We start from the raw sequence: 18,679 nt of genomic DNA on the forward strand, positions 1-18,679 counted from the left end.
GATGATTAACCTTCTGAAATTAAAGTCAAACAGAAATAAAAACAGCAAGTGAGGAAATGCTGCATTTAATTGCATGAAAATTAATTTGTGCTGAAGAAACATCAAATATCAGAAACTAAAGATACTGAAGACAGAAAAAATATAAAACCAATAAATAAATACAAAAATGAAATAGTGTAAATATGAATAACCAAAACAAATTCAGTCAGTCAACTTTACCATTTCCTCTGTACATACAAGATACACAGAACCAAAGAAAATAGAGAGCAGAGCAGAATTAAAATTTTCTTTAAGAATTTAAAATAATAATTTAAAAAGAGCAAAAAAAATGAATAATTAAATATAGCAGTTATAAGTTAACAATATAGACTGTAGAGCTAAAATTTTACTCTTTTGCTTTTACTAAAATTGATCTATGAAAATTGTCATAGAAACAAATATTTAGGAATGAATTTTAAGATTATGTTTTATTCTGAAAGTTATTTCCGGAAGCAAGTCTCTTCACTGACGCTGGGAGAATTCAGCTCTCCCAGAAGCTCGACATTTCTCGGCTGCCGAACTTCTCCCGGTTCTTACCGGGGTGAAGGGTCACCGGAGGCCGCTCAGATGATCTGCATCCTGCTGGTCGCCGGTCACGGAACCGTCCTGGAGACACAAATCAAGGCAAGAGGCCTCCGTGTCGGTCGGAGAAGGTCCAAAGTCCGCCTCCGTCACAAACACTTCCCTGTCCGCCGAATCGCTTTCAAGAATCTGCCGCTTTATGGCTGCTCGACTTTTCCGTTAGCTTGTGTGCGAAAACACCGCGATTTTTTGCCCTTTATCGAATCGTAACGACACATCGGCTCATCCGGCTGACACGTGGCCGAATAATTAGTTCTCATTTAGGGAAAATTACACATTTATCACCAGTGTCCGTTGGTTTTCTTCCGCCTCCTACCGAGCAGTCAGGTGGAGTAAAACTGAAGGAATGGGAAGAGAAGTTTTTGTCTGAACAGCCAAGTTTGGGTCGAAATGCTGTTTTTGTGTAAGCCGAACTACTGGAAGTGACATCGCGGTTAGTTTTCCAGCTTTGCATCTTTTTAATAAGTCCGTGTCTTCGCGAACGAAGCGCGACAAAGTGAAGAAGGTAAATTCCGTCATGAAGTTTGGTGAGACAGTGTTGAGTCCAGAGCAGATCAGAGTTTATTTGACATGAGATGTTTAAGAGCATTAAGGCATGAATCTGCCTCGACTTCAAGTTGTAATGTCATAATTAGAACACACAATCAAATCAGCTTCACTGAGTTTTGAGGCCCATCATTGGTTTTATTTTAGTTATTTTACCATGAAGATAGTCATTGAGTTTATAAAGGGTGCCTCAGTATCACATATGATGTTGGTTCAGTCTTCGACCTTGAACAGCAGATTTGTTGTTGCACTGACTGACCTGGTGAGTTTTTGTGTGTTCAGTTTGTTGTGTCCGTCTTTCCACCTCCCAGAATGATGACACGGGCCTTTACAGCCAGCTGGCCGGAGTACCGAAGGCCCTGCTTCCTGGTGTTGGAGGGAAGAAGATCCTGGACTTTTGGTGGGAAACTGTCAACATGTGCGTATCAGTGAAACGTGTCGGGACCTTTTCTGCCGCAGGTCACTAACTCAGTGAGCTCACAGCTGATTTCTGCTGATGACCGTTTCATCTCTCTGCAGGCGGCAGTTATTCACACAGGTCTATCTGGTCACTAATGCAGACAAGTGAGTACATAATGAAGCTGTTTATGGAAACCAGCAGTACCCCTCTCGAAATGAGCCGCATGTGTTTCCCTCTGTTGTGTTGTTATGTGGCCCCAACTAGGTATAAACACTACGAGCGCTGGGCCACAGCCAACGACTTCCCCGTGGAAAACGTGGTAAACGATGGCAGCACCACACTGGAGGACCGTCTCGGGGCCGTGGCCGACCTGGAGCTGGTCATACGCAGCCGCAAGCTGCAGGAAGACATCGTGGTGGTACGTCACATCTGTTCACAAAATTACAAAACGGCTCAGTAACACCTCATTTTGCGAACTGAGTCATACAACAAGGACTTCCTGTTTGTGTAAAGATTGCCGGAGACATGCTGTGTGCAGACCAGAACTTTGACATCGCTCAAGTCATCAGCTTCTTCAGGTCAAAGGTGAGATAAACAGCAGCAGCACCTTTTCTTACAATCAAATCAAATGTGTGCCCAAGAAATCTACCAATAAAGCCGATGAACAGAACGTTCTGGTGCTGAAAAGTGAAGCCAGTCCTGCAGAACCTTAAAGTTGGTACTTCCCGCAGCTATCAGAAACCAACCCAAATAAAAAGAAATAAACGTTTTTGTTTCTGTGCTGCAGCCTGGAGAGTTGATCATTTACTACGAGCTGGAGGAAAGTGAGAAAAGCAGCTCCAGGGGCATCGTGGAGGTTTGTCCTGAAACCCACAGGTGAGGTCAATCTGAAAAAGTTCTTTCTGTTGGTGCCCGATTCATTGAGACACACACACACACACACACACACACACACACGACGTCTGACACTTGGACCACTTCAATCTGTTCATGTCAGAATAAATCGCTTCTTGGAGAAACCTCAGGATGGGCTGACGGAGTCTCGGCTGGCCACCGTTGTGTTCTACTGCCTTCAGAAGGAAACGCTCCCCCACCTGTCGGGCTTCCTCAGTCTGCAGCCTCAAGCCAAAGACAGAACCTTCGGCCAGTTCTGGGTTCGTAACTGCGAGTAAAGAATCCCACAGTTTTGATTTCATGCTGTCAAAGTATGAAAACTTTCAGGATTTGGTCTTGTTAGATATCAGCCAGTAATAAATTCTTCAAATTCACTTGATCAGAAGTTCTTAGCAAAATTTCAGGTGGTTCAAATGTTTCAGCAAGTCTCTCCAAACCTCTTCTTCTGCAGTCAAAATACGAGATTTGCTTCTTCACCTCTCAGACAATTATCAGACAAAAACTCAGTCTGATCTCTTCACTTTTTCTAGTCTGTGTTTGATTTACAGGTCCATTTTTTCTCATCTATGAATGAACTTAATTCTACTTTACTAAACCCAAATGACTGAAGTCCATTAAAGCATGGAAGTGTGAATCATTTCTGGCTCCTCTGTGTTCAGGAGTGGCTCATCGATGAGAAGAAGCTCGACGTGTTTGGGATGAAGCTTCCGACTGGTTTCCAGCTGATTGGACAAGTGGTCTGTTACTTCTTTACCTTGAATCAGTAACTTCAGCTGCACTGGCAGGAAGCTTAAATGTTTCTAACATTTGACAATTTTGTCAACGTTTTACTTGAAGCGTTTTTATCTATGAAATCAGAATATTAGAACATTTGTGATCATTTAGAACAGAAAAAGAAAATGGAATAGATCAGTTAAAGGTCTCGGTTGTTTTGTTGTGCAGTGTTGTTTTTTTAACACATCTCTTCCTTCTGGGCGGCTCAGGGCCTGTCAGATTACACCAGGTGGCTCACTCACTACTCCACCAAACAACAGGACAGTCCTGCTAAACCAATCATCTGCAGGTCGTACGCCAGGTAAGAACACACCAACACAAAGAAGGCTCAGATTTCTGGGCTGTTTTCTGACACCAGACTCTTTCTGCTTTAACAAAGAGGCCCTTAATGTTAAAACATTAAAAGAACTGATCTGAATGTTCGATGGCGTCCTCACAGGGTCGGGTTAATGGGGAACCCCTCAGACGGCTTCAACGGGAAAACCATCGCCATGAGCATCTCGAACTTCTGGGCTGAGGTCACGTTAGTGGAGAGCCAAACTTTGGTAGCATTTCATTCTACGCACTTTCATCTGAACCTGCTTCATCTGGGATGATGTTTTGACGTCATGTGAACCTCCTGCAGGTTTTAGTTCCTCATCCACTCAACGACCCCACAGAGTTTGGAAGCCTACAGGATCTGTTCTGCATCAGCAGGAAGGAAGGGTCAGTGAAATCCAATGACAGAAGGTTTTTCTGTTTTGGTCTCTTCTCGTTCAAGAGCTTTGTGTTTGTGCGTCGCTGCAGGTACCTGGGAGGTCTCCGGCTGCTGCAGGCCACCTGTAAGAAGTTCTACCAGTTCTGCTCCAAACAAGGGTGAGATTAGCGACTGAGAAAACACAAAGATACATTTCTAACCCGTCACCAATGATGATTGTGTTCTGCAGTTTAGCTTTGACGAAGCAGAACTTCACACTGAAGTACGACACCAACATCCCTCGGCAGGTGGTGAGTGTTTTTAGATAAAATCATATCATACGTGATGTCATATCTTTCACATGAAGATGCTGTACTGATGAAATCTTTCCTCTCCGCTTTCAGGGCCTGGCTGGAAGCAGGTAACTTCTACGGGTGGATTTCTTACTTCTTAATATATTTATTTACTCTTAGTGATTTTAATTGTTTTGACTTTCAAACATAATTTCCAAAATAACTTAATAAATGTACAGCTCAGCCACCAGATACAACAATAGCACAAAATAAAAACAACTCGGGGAAGCAAATGTAAAAGAGAAATGAATCAGTAAATCAGGAAAAATAAAAAGTTTTCTGATATCCTAAAATCAGTCACTTTGAGCTTTTCGTAATATGATGATGTTCTTGTTCACCATGTTCTCCTGAGTGCAGTGCCATTGTCTCAGCTACTCTGAAGTGTCTAATGAAATTCTACAACATCACAGACAATGTAAGAATATTAGTTATTTATCATGTTTTTTACCATCTGTTTTATTGCTCCTCTAATCTGCTGCTTTTAAAAAAATATTTTGTTGTAGATAATAACAGCATTCTACATTTATTCATGTCTTTTTCTGCATTTATCAAATATAGAGCTTTCTTAAAAGAGTGACAAACAACAAGAAGAAAAAGTAATAAAAGTAATAAAACGACTGTCATGTTTTAAATTCCAGGATCTACCAAAACCCGTCCGAGCCAACTTCATCCTCAACGTGGAGACTGATGAGCTTTTCATTACTGCTGGTCTGCAGGACAGAGTCGTTCAGGTCAGTGAAACAATCCATTTTACGAACCGGTATTTCCTTCAGAAGCAGGAATTTATCGTCTCTCTTCCTCTGCAGGTCTATGAAGGTTTGGTCTACATGGACTTCAGCAAGAAACTGATGGAGGAGCAGGGCTACGGTACCGACGTCGCTGCTGGGAGACACTAAATCGTCGATGCATGCTCATGTTTTAAGGGATGTGTGTTTTCTGCTCTCAGGGAATTACGTCCCTATGGACATGAAGAACCTTCCCCTGTTCTGGCTGGCCTACCTCAGTGACCCCAGCGACTCTGGACGGATCCACAGCAACGTCCGGCAGCGCTGGCTCAGTGGTGAGTCGCTCTACAGCTCCAGGTGTTGAGAGGACCTGTGTGTTCTCCCACAGTCCAAAAACCTGCATGTCGGGTTAATTATTGACACCAAAATCAGGCCTGTGACGGACCAGATGAACAGAGCAGCAGTATGGACGATAGATGAAGCAGAAAGGTTCTGCTTATTAAAAACAACAAGCTTCATGTGTTGATCTGTTGTGTTTCTCTGCGTCAGGGGAACCTCTGGTCGTTGAGGCCATGAAGAATTTTGCTGAACTAACTGATCAAGCGAGGTTGGTTTTTAATGTTTAGAGTTCATATAAATAAGAATGAAGGTTTTGTCACATGAGGGCGAAGACTCAATGGAAGGATCATCTGACTGATTATGTCCAGCTGCATGAATGGTTGTGAGTAATGTCTCTGCTTGTACCTTCAGGGCAGCTCTACAGGACAGAGACTGGAGCCGGCTGGCGCAGCTGATGGACCAGAACTTTGAGCTGAGGAGGTAAAGTGTACATTTTGATTTGGTTGCACTCGCAGCTAAATTAACGGCACGTCTCACAGGTCTGTGTACACTGATGACTGTCTCGGCCCCGGGAACCTGAAGATGGTCCAGCTGGGGAGGGAGGTGGGTGCTCCAAACTTCCTCCACCTGCTAAAAACAGCATGTTTTATTCACCACTGTTCACTTTTTGTCTCCATCTGCCAGCAGTGTGTTTTCCTGCTTGTGCGTTGATCAGGGGTCTGCTGTTCTCTTGCAGTTTGGCTCAGCGGTGAAGTTACCAGGCAGTGGAGGAGCTGTGGTCGGTCTCTGTCTGGACCAGGAGAGACTGGTGAGGCTGCTGGCGCCCCCACATTTAGCCCAGTCTGAGGATCAGGATCTGGGCCTGAATATTCATTTTGTCCAGCACTGCAGGGGCAGTCAGACAGTTTCTGCCCTGACGGACAGATTTTAGATATCCGAGAGTCATTCAATGGGCTCAACAGAAATAAAGATAATTATTATGACCTGGTCTTAGCAGTGAGCAGCACTGTTCAAATCGAGGAGGCACCAGTAGACTGTTGTGAGTTGTGTGTTGGTTTGTATTGTTTGTGTGCCAGTCTGATGCAGCTTGTGTTTGATCCACTAGATGGAGATGAGACAAGCTTTCCAGGAGTCAGGCTGCGTCTTCTGTGTCATCAGTCCATACGACCCATCTGCCCGCTCTGCCGGTGGCCAACACTAACCTCATCCCTTCCCTCAGAGCCAGCTCACTACGGCACACTGTGGCCCCCAGGGGGCCCCAACGCAGGCCCCGAGACATTTCAGCGCATTTCTTCTTCTAAATTAAAGATCACAATCAGTTTATCTGAGCGCCCCGATCAGGACCTCCAGTCTGGTGTAGAAAGTGATCAGATTGTATAATATATATCAAGTTTAGTCAGACATCAGCCATCTTGAAAATCCTGTTATTACTATAATAATAATAATAACAATAATAATAATAATAATCATCATCATCATCATAGTAATAATAATAATTATTATTATGATTATTATTATTATTAGGATAGTATTACTTGATGTGGTGATACGAAGCCTTTGTGTCAAAAATATTATTTACAATTAACTATGAATAATCTTATGACATCTTATATAACTGTATAGACTTTTATAGATCATTATAAAATATGAATATAATTTCTTTACACAGATTAAACATTTTATGCCATTTGTGAACAGAAGCACAGTTATTATGTAAACATGGTGCAGGTGAGGGCCAGTTTACACCTGAAGCATGTTATAACAGCGTGTAGATTTACACTGTGTGTGTGTGTGTGTGTGTGTGTCATATACATTTAATTTGTGTACACAAAAGCAAAAGTTGTGTATCTTGTGATCATAATTCTTGGATATAATCCAGACATGGAGCTTTTAGGGGCACTGATGAAACGAACCAGCCTGTTATGATCATCAGTTAAATCTGGATCAGAGCAGGTTTGTTCCGTTTGTGCAGCCGACGAAACAAACAGGAAACTCAGAGCGGTCCGATCTATGTTGTTCTGTTCTGTGCTCTGAACCGGAGGGCCGATCTATCTCTGCGGCTCCTCCGGGGGGCGGGGCCCCGGAGCACCGGGGCGGAGTACCGGGGCTCGGCCCGCCCGCCCGGCCGCTCAGCGCCGCTCTCCGCCCCGCTTCACTCATGCGGACCCCGCCGGAGCTGACGGACTAGGTCCTGGAGGGGTTCCCGGATCTGGATCTGGATCTGCGGGTCCATGGCTGCCAAAGAGGACCTGTACAGTAAGATCCTCCCCCGGAGGCTCCGGCAGAACCGGCTGGGCTCCGTCAAATGCGGCTCCAACCTCGACGTGCTGCTGTCCATGGGCTTCCCCAGACCGAGGGCGTAAGTACCCGCCGTGTGAGTGTGTGTCTGCGGCCGGAGCACCGGGGGGGGGCCGGGCCGGGCCGGGCCGGGCCGGGTCAGCCACGGCGGCAGCATCCCTCCGGAACCGGAGCCGGACCCCCCTCCTCCTCCACAGCCGGTCCACCACAACACAACATGGCACAACAGAATACAACACAGCACAACACAACAGAATACAGAACACAACACAACACAACACAACAGAATACAGCACAGCACAACAGAACACAACACAACACAACACTACACAACATGACACAACACAACACAACAGAACAGAACACAACATAACAGAACACAGCACAACACAACAGAATAGAGCACAACATGACACAACACTACACAACAGAATACAACACAGCACAACACAACAGAATACAGAACACAACACAACAGAATACAGCACAACAGAACACAACACAACACAACACTACACAACATGACACAACACAACAGAACAGAACACAGCACAACACAACAGAATAGAGCACAACATGACACAACACAACAGAACACAGCACAACAGAACACAGCACAACATGACACAACACTACACAACAGAACACAACACAACTCAGGGTTCACACACCGATAAAAGTTAACAGTTAACAGTTAACAGACTTTTCTCTTTAAATCACTAAACCTTAAAAAAACAGATTATCCAGATTAAAGTCTGATTTCAGACATCAGCTGTTATTAAATCTGATCTCTGAATTTAAGGCGTTTTTCTGCTTTCTTCAAAACTGGAAACTGGAGTCAGTCCTGAGAGAGAGAGTGTGTGTCTGTGTGTGTGTGTGACAGTGCATGTGTGTTTGATTTTGTGTGTGTGTGTGTGTTTGACAGTGTATGTGTGTTTGATTGTGTGTGTGTGTGTGTGTGTGTGTGTATGACAGTGTATGTGTGTTTGACTGTGTGTGTGTGTATGTGACAGTGTATGTGTGTTTGACTGTGTGTGTGTGTATGTGACAGTGTATGTGTGTTTGACTGTGTGTGTGTGCGCGCACGTCTGTATGTGACTTTGTGTGTGTGTCTGTGTGTGTCTCTGTATGTCCGTTTGTGTGTCTGTGAATGGAGGGACTGTCTTTACTTGGCCTGATCTCTGACATAATATCTGACTGACTGCAAACACAACACAACACAACACAACCCAAACCAACACACCACACTACCCACTGTAAGTCAGCAGCACGTTAACACAATCTGCCGTCCTGTCTGAGTCAGTCAGTCAGTAAAAGAAGGTTTTTGTTCTCAGATTATTCTGTGTGAGGTTAAAATGTTTTCCTTTATTTTCGGTTTGTCAGATCTTCGTCGGTCCAGAAAGTTAAAGTGCGGCTCATTCTCACTTTGTGGTTTGTTGTGTATCATGAAAAAAAATACCTTTTGTTCAACGGTGTGTGCAACATTTACCACAAATAAATGTCAGCGGCGTTCTTTGCATCTTCAGTATCAGCCCAGCCGAAGTGTCACTGGAGCATCAAGATGATATCCAGTTTCTAATTTTAGTTTTGTCGGAGCATTGATGAAGCTGATTGATAGTTTGAGATGCTGATGAACGGTGTTCGATCTAATTTCACTGAAGTTAGCATGCTAACTAGCCTGTCCGGGTCTGAGGGGAAATATCTGGCTCCTTAGCTGCTAAATGCTAACGGGGCCTGCAGTCTCTGTCCAGTTATTTTAAATTATCAGTGAAAGTTCAGATCCTTCATCATTCTGCCCACGAAATGATTTCCAAATGTCTGCTGTGTTCAGCCGACCTCACCAAATTCATTTCACTGTCACTGGCAGCAAAGAAAACATCTGCAAACCTGGAAACTGAATATTGACGTCTGAAATCAACTAACTGAGTATTCAACGCTCTAGTTAAAATATTATTTCAATATTAGTGTTCATAAAGTACAATATATGTACTTTGGTTGACATTTTACAATTAGAGGCTAAATGGCTTCAAATACAGTTTCCACGTTTCTGTTCTTCACATCATTCATACCGATAAGAGCGGATTGATCAGCTGGATTCTGACCGGATGCTCATTTCGTCCCTCATCAGTCCCACAGAGCTTCATCTTTTCTCCTCTTTATTATATTTTTACCTCCTCTTGTTCCAAACAAACCTCCCATGTAGAAAACACAACTTCCTGTGTACCGGAGGCCGTTCTGAGGAGTGACCTCTGACTGCAGCCACAGCTCCTCGATGGCAGAATTATTTTTGTGCCATATTCATTAGCGGAGGCGTCTAAACCTATTTTTGTCCATATTATTTGTCAACCTTCACAGAGTCTCTCCACCGCTTTAACCCAGACAGATGTCACACGTCAGGAGGGTTTGAGTGAGTGTGTGAGAGGAAGTGTGCTGTGGTTTGCTGAATGGACAGCCCCCCCCAGGCGGGTCATCGCTGGCCCAGAACATACTCCCTCAGGGAAGCCACAACCTCTTTTATATCAGCCGGCCTGAGCACCACTACTTTTTAAGTCCCTTTATCTTTCAGCCGTCTGTCCCCCCCTCCCTCCTTTTTTCACCGTGAGGTTGACCCACTAAATTTCCGGACCAGTTTCAGGTGGCCTGGTTCTGCTGTAAAAGGATTATTTTGTGTGTCGAAAGATGAAATTTATCAGGAGATGTTTTGGTTTGGAGGCTTCCCCTGCACAGCCACCAGTGATCTCACAAAAATGAATTCTGTGCTTTTAATCCCAGTAAGCCCACAGAACGCTGTCTTTAGAGCGCACCGTGTCGTTAAACGGGAGAATCTGCTCTTTCCGTTCCGTCTGACACTGACTTCAGTTTTTTCATCGCCACTGCTCCAAAGAATGAGCAGAACTCCTGATCAGATAAAGACAGAAACTTCAGATCAGCTGTAGAACGACCCAAACACATGAGACGAACTTTGGTTTGGTTATTCTGCTTTACTCAGTTTTTATCAGGAAAAGGACATTTTTAAAGCATGGTTTTTGTTTGCTCTTGTTTTCTGAGCTCTGATTGCAGAGAGCAGTCTTTATTAAAACAGAAAAAACCTAATGTGGCTATAAAAGGGTTAATTAGTTAGAAGTGAGGTCACAATCTGATCAAACACAATCTCACCATATGTCAAAGTAGCACCTTTCCGTTTGTTTTACATGATGCTGCTTGAAACTATTTCCATCTTGCTATAATTAACAGTTGACATTTCCGCCATCTTGGGAGCAGGAAATGACTTAAAAGCCGACTGTCCACTAACTCCAGGTTGAATCAGTCTAAAAACAAAATCGATTGCACACATTATTCTCCCCTCTGGAGGGAAAAGGCTTCCAGCAAGTCACAGGGTGCATCTCTCTGACTTTGTAAATGACAGTCTTGTGCATGTCAGCTAACTCTTAATGTGCTGATCAATTATACATGAAGCTGAAGAGTCATGCATGTTTTTTACAACAATAGTCTGACCAGGCGGCTCAGCTGTCTCTGCGTGATGCCACAGGAAGAGGAGAGAGAGAACGTTTGTTTGGGAATCAAGCAGAAAGCTCAGTGAGCATCAGATCCACAATCTGGTTCATGTTCCCGCTCTTAAAGAGCCTGAAATCCAAGATGGAAGATCTTCTCCCAAACTGAGATCAGTGCAGGATCTTGTTGAAGAGGATGATGATGATGATGATGATGAAGTCATGGAAACAGCAACGAGTTGTGTGACATCATGACACTTTAAGCTACATCAACGGCCCCGAATGAGAGCAGAAACGTTCATTCAGCTAATACATCTGGTGAGGCGTAGGCACAATTTTCCATAGACTTCAATACCACCTGACTTCTTTGCACAACCATAGAGCTGGTGGTGCGTGCTGTTAAAACAGACTTATAATGAAACTGGAAGCAAATCATAAATAAGTAAAAGAGCTAACCAAGTTAAAATAAAAGTAAATTATCAACTGATTAAATATTAAAGGAATAATATAAAACTTCCTCGTGTTTTTTTTTTTTTTTTTTTTTACATAAAAAATTATTTGTGGATGTATTCAAATTAATTTTGACACATCTGATGAATTTATAAACCTAATTTAATCAGTTCCAGAATTCATAGCAGAATTAATTCGTAAAAAAAGAGTAGAAGTCTCCACATTACTCAAAAAACTTTTCATGAGATTCCAGCGGCGTTTTTTTTTTTTATTCCTTATTTAGTGTCTCTAATTTCTGACGTGAAGTTTCATCTCAGTGATTTAAGCTGTTCATCTGTGTCACTGCAGCGTTTGACGTCCGCAGAGGCCTTTCACAACACTCAACCAAGTTCAGCTGAAACTGGACTGAGTTCAGGCTGGAGGTGCCAACAAAGGAGAGATCCAGAGAAAAATGTCAACGCAGCTTTAATCTGTCTCAACATAAAACTGCTGTCAGCGAAATTTAAGTTCTGAAGTTCCATCGATGGACGCCCACTCACTTCCTGTATAGATAACATGTTGGTTTTTTTGATGTTGTTGTTGGAGGGTTGTGTTTTTTTGTGACACTGGTCATGAAATGGTACACACTGAGAGCTGTGATGAATATCTTCTGGCCCTCTGAGGTGTGTTAGAAATCAGCGTGACAGCTGAACATCCATTTGCATTTAGTCTGTCGTATTTGCACTGCGCTTCTGTCCTTTCGACGACATCAGCTGCCACCATAGGAGACACATTTTGTGTGTCTCTCAGCTGGAGAGTTGTGTATTTGCTGGTCTGAAGCAGGAAATGAAAATGTTTACGTACAGTGTGTGGATTCAGGTCAGCTGCACGGGTCGTTGCAGCGATTGGAACTCTGAAGTGCTGTTGAGTTGGTAACTCATGAATTATTGAGCCACTTCCTGTTTTTGTTTGTTAGTTTTTTTTATGCTAGTATCTTTGAAATGCAGGTGAATTGTGAATTCGAGCTTACGGTGTTACAGTATGAAGGTTTTCATTTTGTCTTCACAAATTGGTCTCAGCACTTCGGGACCATCTGAAGAAGTCGATATAACCGTTCTTACATTTGATGTGTCATCATTGTATGTCTGCCTCAGTGGTGGGGGGGGGGGCAATAACAAGGTCATATAAATGTCATTAGCCTCCTTCCTGAAATAGGAGAGGTGCATCAGTGTCTGGATATAGCTGCCATCCTCCGCTGGTGCAGCTCAGTGATCATATCATGGCTCATTTGAAGCTCTGTCCGGAAGCAGGGAAACAGACAGCGCTATCAGATTATGGCCCGTTGTCTCCACTCCTGTATCGCACTGTGCTGCTATGAAATTCAAGGCAGTCCAACTGTCTGGGTGTTATTAGGTTTGTGTTACAAATTAAACACAAACAAATGTCATCCCTAAAAAAAGTGAGCGTAGTTTCGCTGTGACCTTTTTCCCAGATTATGTCTTTCTGTATTTGATTCTTGGAACAAAAAGCTGCGTCAGCATCCGCTCCTAAACAGGATGAGATGGATTGTAAAGGTTGATCTGAACAAGTTCAGCAGATTTCTAATTTTCACTGTCATTTTAAAATCTTATTTTAGAGTTATCCTAAGCAACTATAGAAATGTCATTTCAGTTATTTGTACTGATGCTTGGACTGTTCCAGCAGTTCGTTTTAGTAGGAAAATCATGGAGATGTATGTCGTCGTATGTCGTTTTCATGTTGTGGGAAACAGCAATCGGACCAAAGTGCCAGTTTTCGGGCTGCTGGTTCGAAGCCTCCATTTTGTAATTTGGCTTTTTCCATTTTGGTTCTTTAAAACCAGTAGAAACCGTATTTGAAGTTGAAGGTGGATCCTGATGGGGTGGTGCCGTCTGTCAATCACACAGTAGCCCCGCCCCCCACACCCCCTGCTTCATGGTCTGTCTCCACAGTGAACGTTCAGGTCACACGCCTCATGTGATTAATTGACTGCATCTGCCTGCGCCGCACTTTGTCCCATTTAGTTTGTGTCAATACATCAACTCCTCCACCTCAGTTGGCCGTTTCCCACTGCATGACACATGCCTCCACCCCCCCCCTCTGAAGGGGAAGCTGTTGGTGTTGGTGCTGATATGATCCGCTGATGTCTCACCTCAGTAAGCAGCTCTCTGGGCAGCTGCCTGCCTGCAGCTGCTGAGCCAGCAGCCGGTTTGATTCTGCCGCTGGGATTGACAGCTGTCCTCTGCAAAGCCCCCTCCCAACCACGACACCCCCACCACCGACGTCACACTGCGTCTTTCAGAAATAATGTCATTAACATCAGCAACAAACAACCATCAGAAGACAGAGAAGTCCTGATAGTGCTGTTTCATTTTTCACTCTTAACAAGAAACAATTCATATTTTTTTAGAGGTAACCTGTTTAAAATGAATTCAAATTAAAACCGTAGCTGGTTTTTCACATCAATAATCTGTTTCAATAATCAATAATCTGTGGCTGTTTCAGACCTTCAATTTAATTTAACGGTTAATGGTTGGCCAAGTTAAAGCTGCAGGGATTTCCTTCGTGACAGCACTTTACTCCAGGTCTCTGGAGGGTTTCCCTTCAGCTGACTGATGACAAATAACACAACCTCTAAATTCAGACTTTCATTTGTCTGAAGACAACACAGTCAATTTCAGAATCTCACTATGGCTCATATTGCTCATCAGGTCAAACCTCATCAGTGGAATGAGTCATCGGCAGTGTTTCTGATATAAGCGACTTTTTGAGAAAGGTTGTAGCTGCGTTAATTTGAACACAGCAGCAGCAGTACCAGAGGATGGTGTGCTCTCTTTTCTAACCCTAACCCTTTAGGCCTAAACACGCTTCTTCCTTTTTTCAGGAAAAGCTCCAAAGCAGAAAAGACATCTTATTAAAAACAAAGTGTCTGAGTGTGACAGCAGCACCAGTGTTTTTGATATTAATTCATCTCATTTGTGAATACAAAGATGAACAAATTGAATTCTTTTTGAAGTCATCCATCATGACGGTTTTTGTTTTGTGGTAAACGGGAGAAATGATCGGCTGACATTAGAGAGAGAATCTAACAGTTAGCCTGCTCTGGCATAGAGCTAGCCTGTCTTAAAACCAGCAGTCTGGACAGCTTGAACTTTGTGATGTCACATCAAAGCTGCCCCAAGCTCCGCCCACCTGGGCCCACCATCCAATCTGAGGTTTTTACTTTGCACCAGCAGCGGTTCCTTTCTTTCGGCCTTCACAGCAAAAATCCTGAAGATTTATCGACCTGATTTTAACTGCTGTCATTTTTACTGCCATAATTTTTTCTGTACACTGAATCTTGTCGTGTCAGGCTGCAAAGGATCCGCCCGCCGGTCCTCCGTTTGCTTGGACACATTTATCAGCCACGTGTGAAAGAGCCTTCAAGCAGCAGTTTGATTTAAGTGTCAGTAACCTGTGAAGGACTTTCACTTTCACCTGATTATGCGACAGAGAGAGTTGGTGTTGGTTTATGGCAGGTTTGTCCGTATCGGCCTGATGCTGCCGTTTCTTAAATCTTTATTTGTTGTCGATGGGAGTAAGGGTCAGTCTGCAGCTGCAGTCCAGTTTCCTGCGCAGAAACATCAGTATTCAGCCCCCCGCTGCTCATGAACCAACCCTAATTTAAAAATTCATTTTCTCTTTGGCAGTTTTTGAAGTCCTGCTGTGCAAACTGAAATTCATAAACCGAGCAGCTTTCACTTTGGGGACTGGGTGGTGGAGGTGGAGGAGGGTGAGAGACTGTAGAGCTGCTACAACCAGGCAGGCACCGCCAAGAAAGCTGCTATAACTGTCCTTCACACACACAAACTCAAAGCAGTTGCTTTGGTAAAGCAGGACGCTGCAGGGAGGAAAGGATCAGAGCTTAATAGATTTAATGTGGCATTTAATCTCATGCCCAAATTAGTGTGTGTGTGTCATCATGTGTCGGGGCCGTTACCTGTGTGTAGGTGTGTCAACCTGACGACACACTGACCTTTGTGGACTCACATGGACTGGATTGTGGCCCAAGCGAGACCGGGCTGGTTTTTGAGGCTCTGGTTTTGGGCTCAGGTTTAGACGAGTTGGTGGTAGTTTTGGGTAAGAAGAAGGAAATGCATTATGTCGGTGAGCTGGGAATGTGTGTGTCTGTGTGTGTGTGTGTTCAGTGATGACTGGGCCATCTGTGCCTGTAGTACCTTTGCCAACACAACGACTGGAGCAGCTCCAGCAGCCAGCTTCCTCCAGCTCCTGCCGTCTGCCCTTGCGCTCACTTTGCCGGGCTACGACAGGAAGCTCCTCCATGTTGGACCGGCTTCCTGCCCCGCTGCACTCAAGCTAATCCTGTCGGATGACTGGATTGAAACGATTGTGGAGGAAAACAGATCTAAAGGGACGTTTAATTACGGGCCTGATTGGATGTTGAGCCGCCTCTGCTGCTCAGCATCGTGAATGTGAACTTTCTACCTGCACCTGCTGTTTTCACATGTGAGATAACATTTAACAACTGTCTGCTGTTTCCTGATACTCAAGGTGACCCAGCTAACACAGAGATAAAGCCTGACTCCACTTCGGCTCATAGTGGAGACTGCATTTAAAGCTGGAAGCAGCTCAGCCCTTTGTGGAGACGTGCTCATACCTTCTGGTTTTATATCGAGAGACTGTTCGTTATCTGTCATTTAAAATGACCTTAAGGAATCAGCGCTTTGTGTTTAAGAGAGCAGGAACGTTTCAGGAACTGAGCTGTCCTCACTTTCTTTAAAGCTTCCTCTCATTGATGTGATGCATTAAATTAATAGAAGTGTTTTTCATTCATCCTTTCCTTCCTCAGTTGGAGTGACAGTTATATGTTTGAAAGTTAAACCAATAAGATAAAATGGCCATAAACATATCCTACTCATTTGATGAATTACTCAGCAGGGCTGATTTTGGATCTGACAGGAATATGATTCACATTTATTTGAAGTAAATCTTGCAGACATTTTGAAAAATGCACAAGTTTGGTAATGATACATGACAAACCGGAAACTGGTCTGACTGCTGCGGTACAAAACCAGAAGTCTCTTGATCACACTTATCCACAGAGCAAATGAACATAAAAATACTGAACAGACATGAGCACAACCCAACAGGGCGCAGCTAGTGTGTTAAAGTCGCGCTTCTTCCTGGCGGGCGGGGTGAGGAACATGTTTTAATATTGTACAGCGACACACGAGTCAAATAATTGATAATCCTTCTGGCTGTGAAATGTAAAGTAGGGAACGTGGTGGATGAATGTAAACGTTCAGTCCATTCAGTGTTTATTCGCAGAAAATGAATGGACACATCCTTTTCGCGCTGCAGGGATCATTAGATACTGAATCTAATTTAGATCTGTCACGGTGTTAAAGTGTGATGACGTCCACTGGTGACAACAGTTGTCTCCACTGTTGTCCACGATAACGAGCAGAGTGCATGAATGAAGGGTTAAAGGGTTCACAATACATCCCATGTGTCTTCATTTGGAAATGGTAACTTTACAAAATGAGTGAAAATGACTGAACATGTTTTCTCAGGACACCTAGCCATTAAAATAAAAGCCTCAGACCAGCGATGACAGAGGCAGTGAGGAAAATGGATGTTGGGTCAATAATAAAGCTTTTAACTTTGGATATGAATGAGAATCGCACGCCTTCCATTAGGGTCTGTTTATGTGTGTGTGTGTGTAAACTAGTTCATTTGTGTGGATAATTGGAGCCAGATCAGTGAGTGAATAAGTTGTCTGAACTCTGAACAGTCTCGGCGGGTTTCTCTGCTCTTTTTCTGACGAGGACCAATTAGGATTAATGAGCTGGGAAGACAAACAATGCAGAACTGAGCTGTGGAGAAAGATGCTTTTTGTTTCCCTGAAGACACCAACAAAAGGCTCCAAACCCAGCAAACAAACTCCGCTTATTACTGAGCAGATTTGTGTTTTAGCCCTACAAACATTTCCTAAAGGCAGATCTGGCCTTTGTCATTTTGGCCTCAGTTTGACAGTATTTTAAAATCATCTTCAGGGAATTTCTTTAGATTTGGCACAAATGGAGTCGCCTGATTGGACGTGAGTTAGTATTTATTATGACTGATATCAGGGCAAACTTTTTATGTCATTAAGTTAGCCTCTTTTTTTAGTTTAGATATTCTAGTAAACATCTTAATGGCAAGAAGAGCTGCCAAAGACTCCTGTGAGCCAAAAGTCTGAGCGAATCTGACTGGAGTTAAAAATAATGTTTCCATACACGAACGCTCGAAGACTCACTGATCAGCACGTTCAGCTAAGAAAACGTTAGCGACTTCAATAAATACCAGAGTGTTAAAACTCTCAATGAAATCTTTTTTGTCCTGTTCAGTGTAGCCGCCTTGGTGTTCAGCAATAAAAGGCTCTCCTCTGAATCTCCTTCATTTAGATTTGTAGATATGAAATTTGAAATGAAAGAATGATATCAAATATTCATTTTCAGCCCACCGGCTTCACAGCGTTACATCAAATTGGCTGAGATGTGAGGAGGTGGTGACGAGTCCGACATTATTGAGTTATTTATGTTTAATTATACTTATTAAATTACATTTTGAAAATTATGAATCCAGATCTTAACACTTTTAGCTGCCATCGTTTTGATTTTTGACTTTTAAGCCGTCCCGTTGTGTAAAGAGTGAAGGACTACAACCCCCCCACGCTGAACTCTGTCATCCATACAGAGATGTGAGTGCATCCATTATTTCATTTATTCATAATGCTGCTTGGTTTTAGTGCGCCTGCCAACATCTCATACAGAGAGTGTTTCCATGTAACGATGACAAACCCTGTCAAGAAGTCAACGCACGCTGCTTCATATTTCAAATTGTCATGACTTGGCACAAAATCTAATCTACTAGCAGTTTAGCTCCAAAAATGTCTTTATAGGGGTTTGTGCTGCTCTGAAGTAACCGAGCTGAAGTGTGCTGAACACAATATGTGTGCGCTTTTGTCTTGCTGGAGACTCTCTGGAACAATGTACAGTAAAACAGGAAAAAGATTATCAGTTCTATTATTGTGAGGGCGGAAGTTTGTATCCCCATCCACCACACACAGCACA

General features: G+C 43.4%; 2 protein-coding genes across 5 annotated transcripts in view; both read left to right on the plus strand.

Annotated features, from left to right (window-relative positions):
• Window positions 1-505: 505 nt before the first annotated feature.
• gkup (glucuronokinase with putative uridyl pyrophosphorylase) lies at window positions 506-7,070 on the plus strand. Its single transcript, XM_029517883.1, has 23 exons — window positions 506-663; window positions 1,479-1,585; window positions 1,687-1,731; window positions 1,832-1,985; window positions 2,081-2,152; window positions 2,355-2,443; window positions 2,565-2,721; window positions 3,121-3,198; window positions 3,445-3,536; window positions 3,675-3,780; window positions 3,861-3,940; window positions 4,022-4,090; window positions 4,162-4,222; window positions 4,316-4,332; window positions 4,622-4,679; window positions 4,903-4,995; window positions 5,071-5,131; window positions 5,211-5,324; window positions 5,539-5,596; window positions 5,740-5,808; window positions 5,868-5,931; window positions 6,065-6,136; window positions 6,434-7,070. Exons 1-23 carry the CDS (start codon window positions 607-609, stop codon window positions 6,527-6,529), a joined length of 1,869 nt encoding a protein of 622 aa, XP_029373743.1. The 5' UTR covers window positions 506-606; the 3' UTR covers window positions 6,530-7,070.
• A 412-nt stretch (window positions 7,071-7,482) lies between these two features.
• Window positions 7,483-18,679, plus strand: part of ubash3bb (ubiquitin associated and SH3 domain containing Bb) — a 29,505-nt gene continuing 18,308 nt past the window's right edge. For 2 of the 4 annotated variants that reach the window (XM_029517194.1, XM_029517195.1), the window contains exon 1: window positions 7,483-7,687. In XM_029517194.1, the coding sequence (XP_029373054.1) occupies window positions 7,560-7,687 (128 nt within the window). In that variant the 5' untranslated portion in view covers window positions 7,483-7,559. The remainder of the gene's footprint in view (window positions 7,688-18,679) is intronic. The other 2 variants (XM_029517192.1, XM_029517193.1) reach the window with 1 other exon arrangement.

Source organism: Echeneis naucrates, chromosome 13 (assembly GCF_900963305.1).
Source record: "Echeneis naucrates chromosome 13, fEcheNa1.1, whole genome shotgun sequence".
In the NCBI taxonomy this organism is placed as follows: Eukaryota; Metazoa; Chordata; class Actinopteri; order Carangiformes; family Echeneidae; genus Echeneis; species Echeneis naucrates.

Excerpts from the sequence above, each read along its gene's own strand:
- gkup (XM_029517883.1), top strand. The coding sequence starts at position 607 with ATGATCTGCATCCTGCTGGTCGCCGGTCACGGAACCGTCCTGGAGACA. Across the intron at positions 1,586-1,686 it reads TGGTGGGAAACTGTCAACAT|GCGGCAGTTATTCACACAGG; the intron begins GTGCGTATCAGT and ends ATCTCTCTGCAG. Across the intron at positions 3,941-4,021 it reads TGCATCAGCAGGAAGGAAGG|GTACCTGGGAGGTCTCCGGC; the intron begins GTCAGTGAAATC and ends GCGTCGCTGCAG.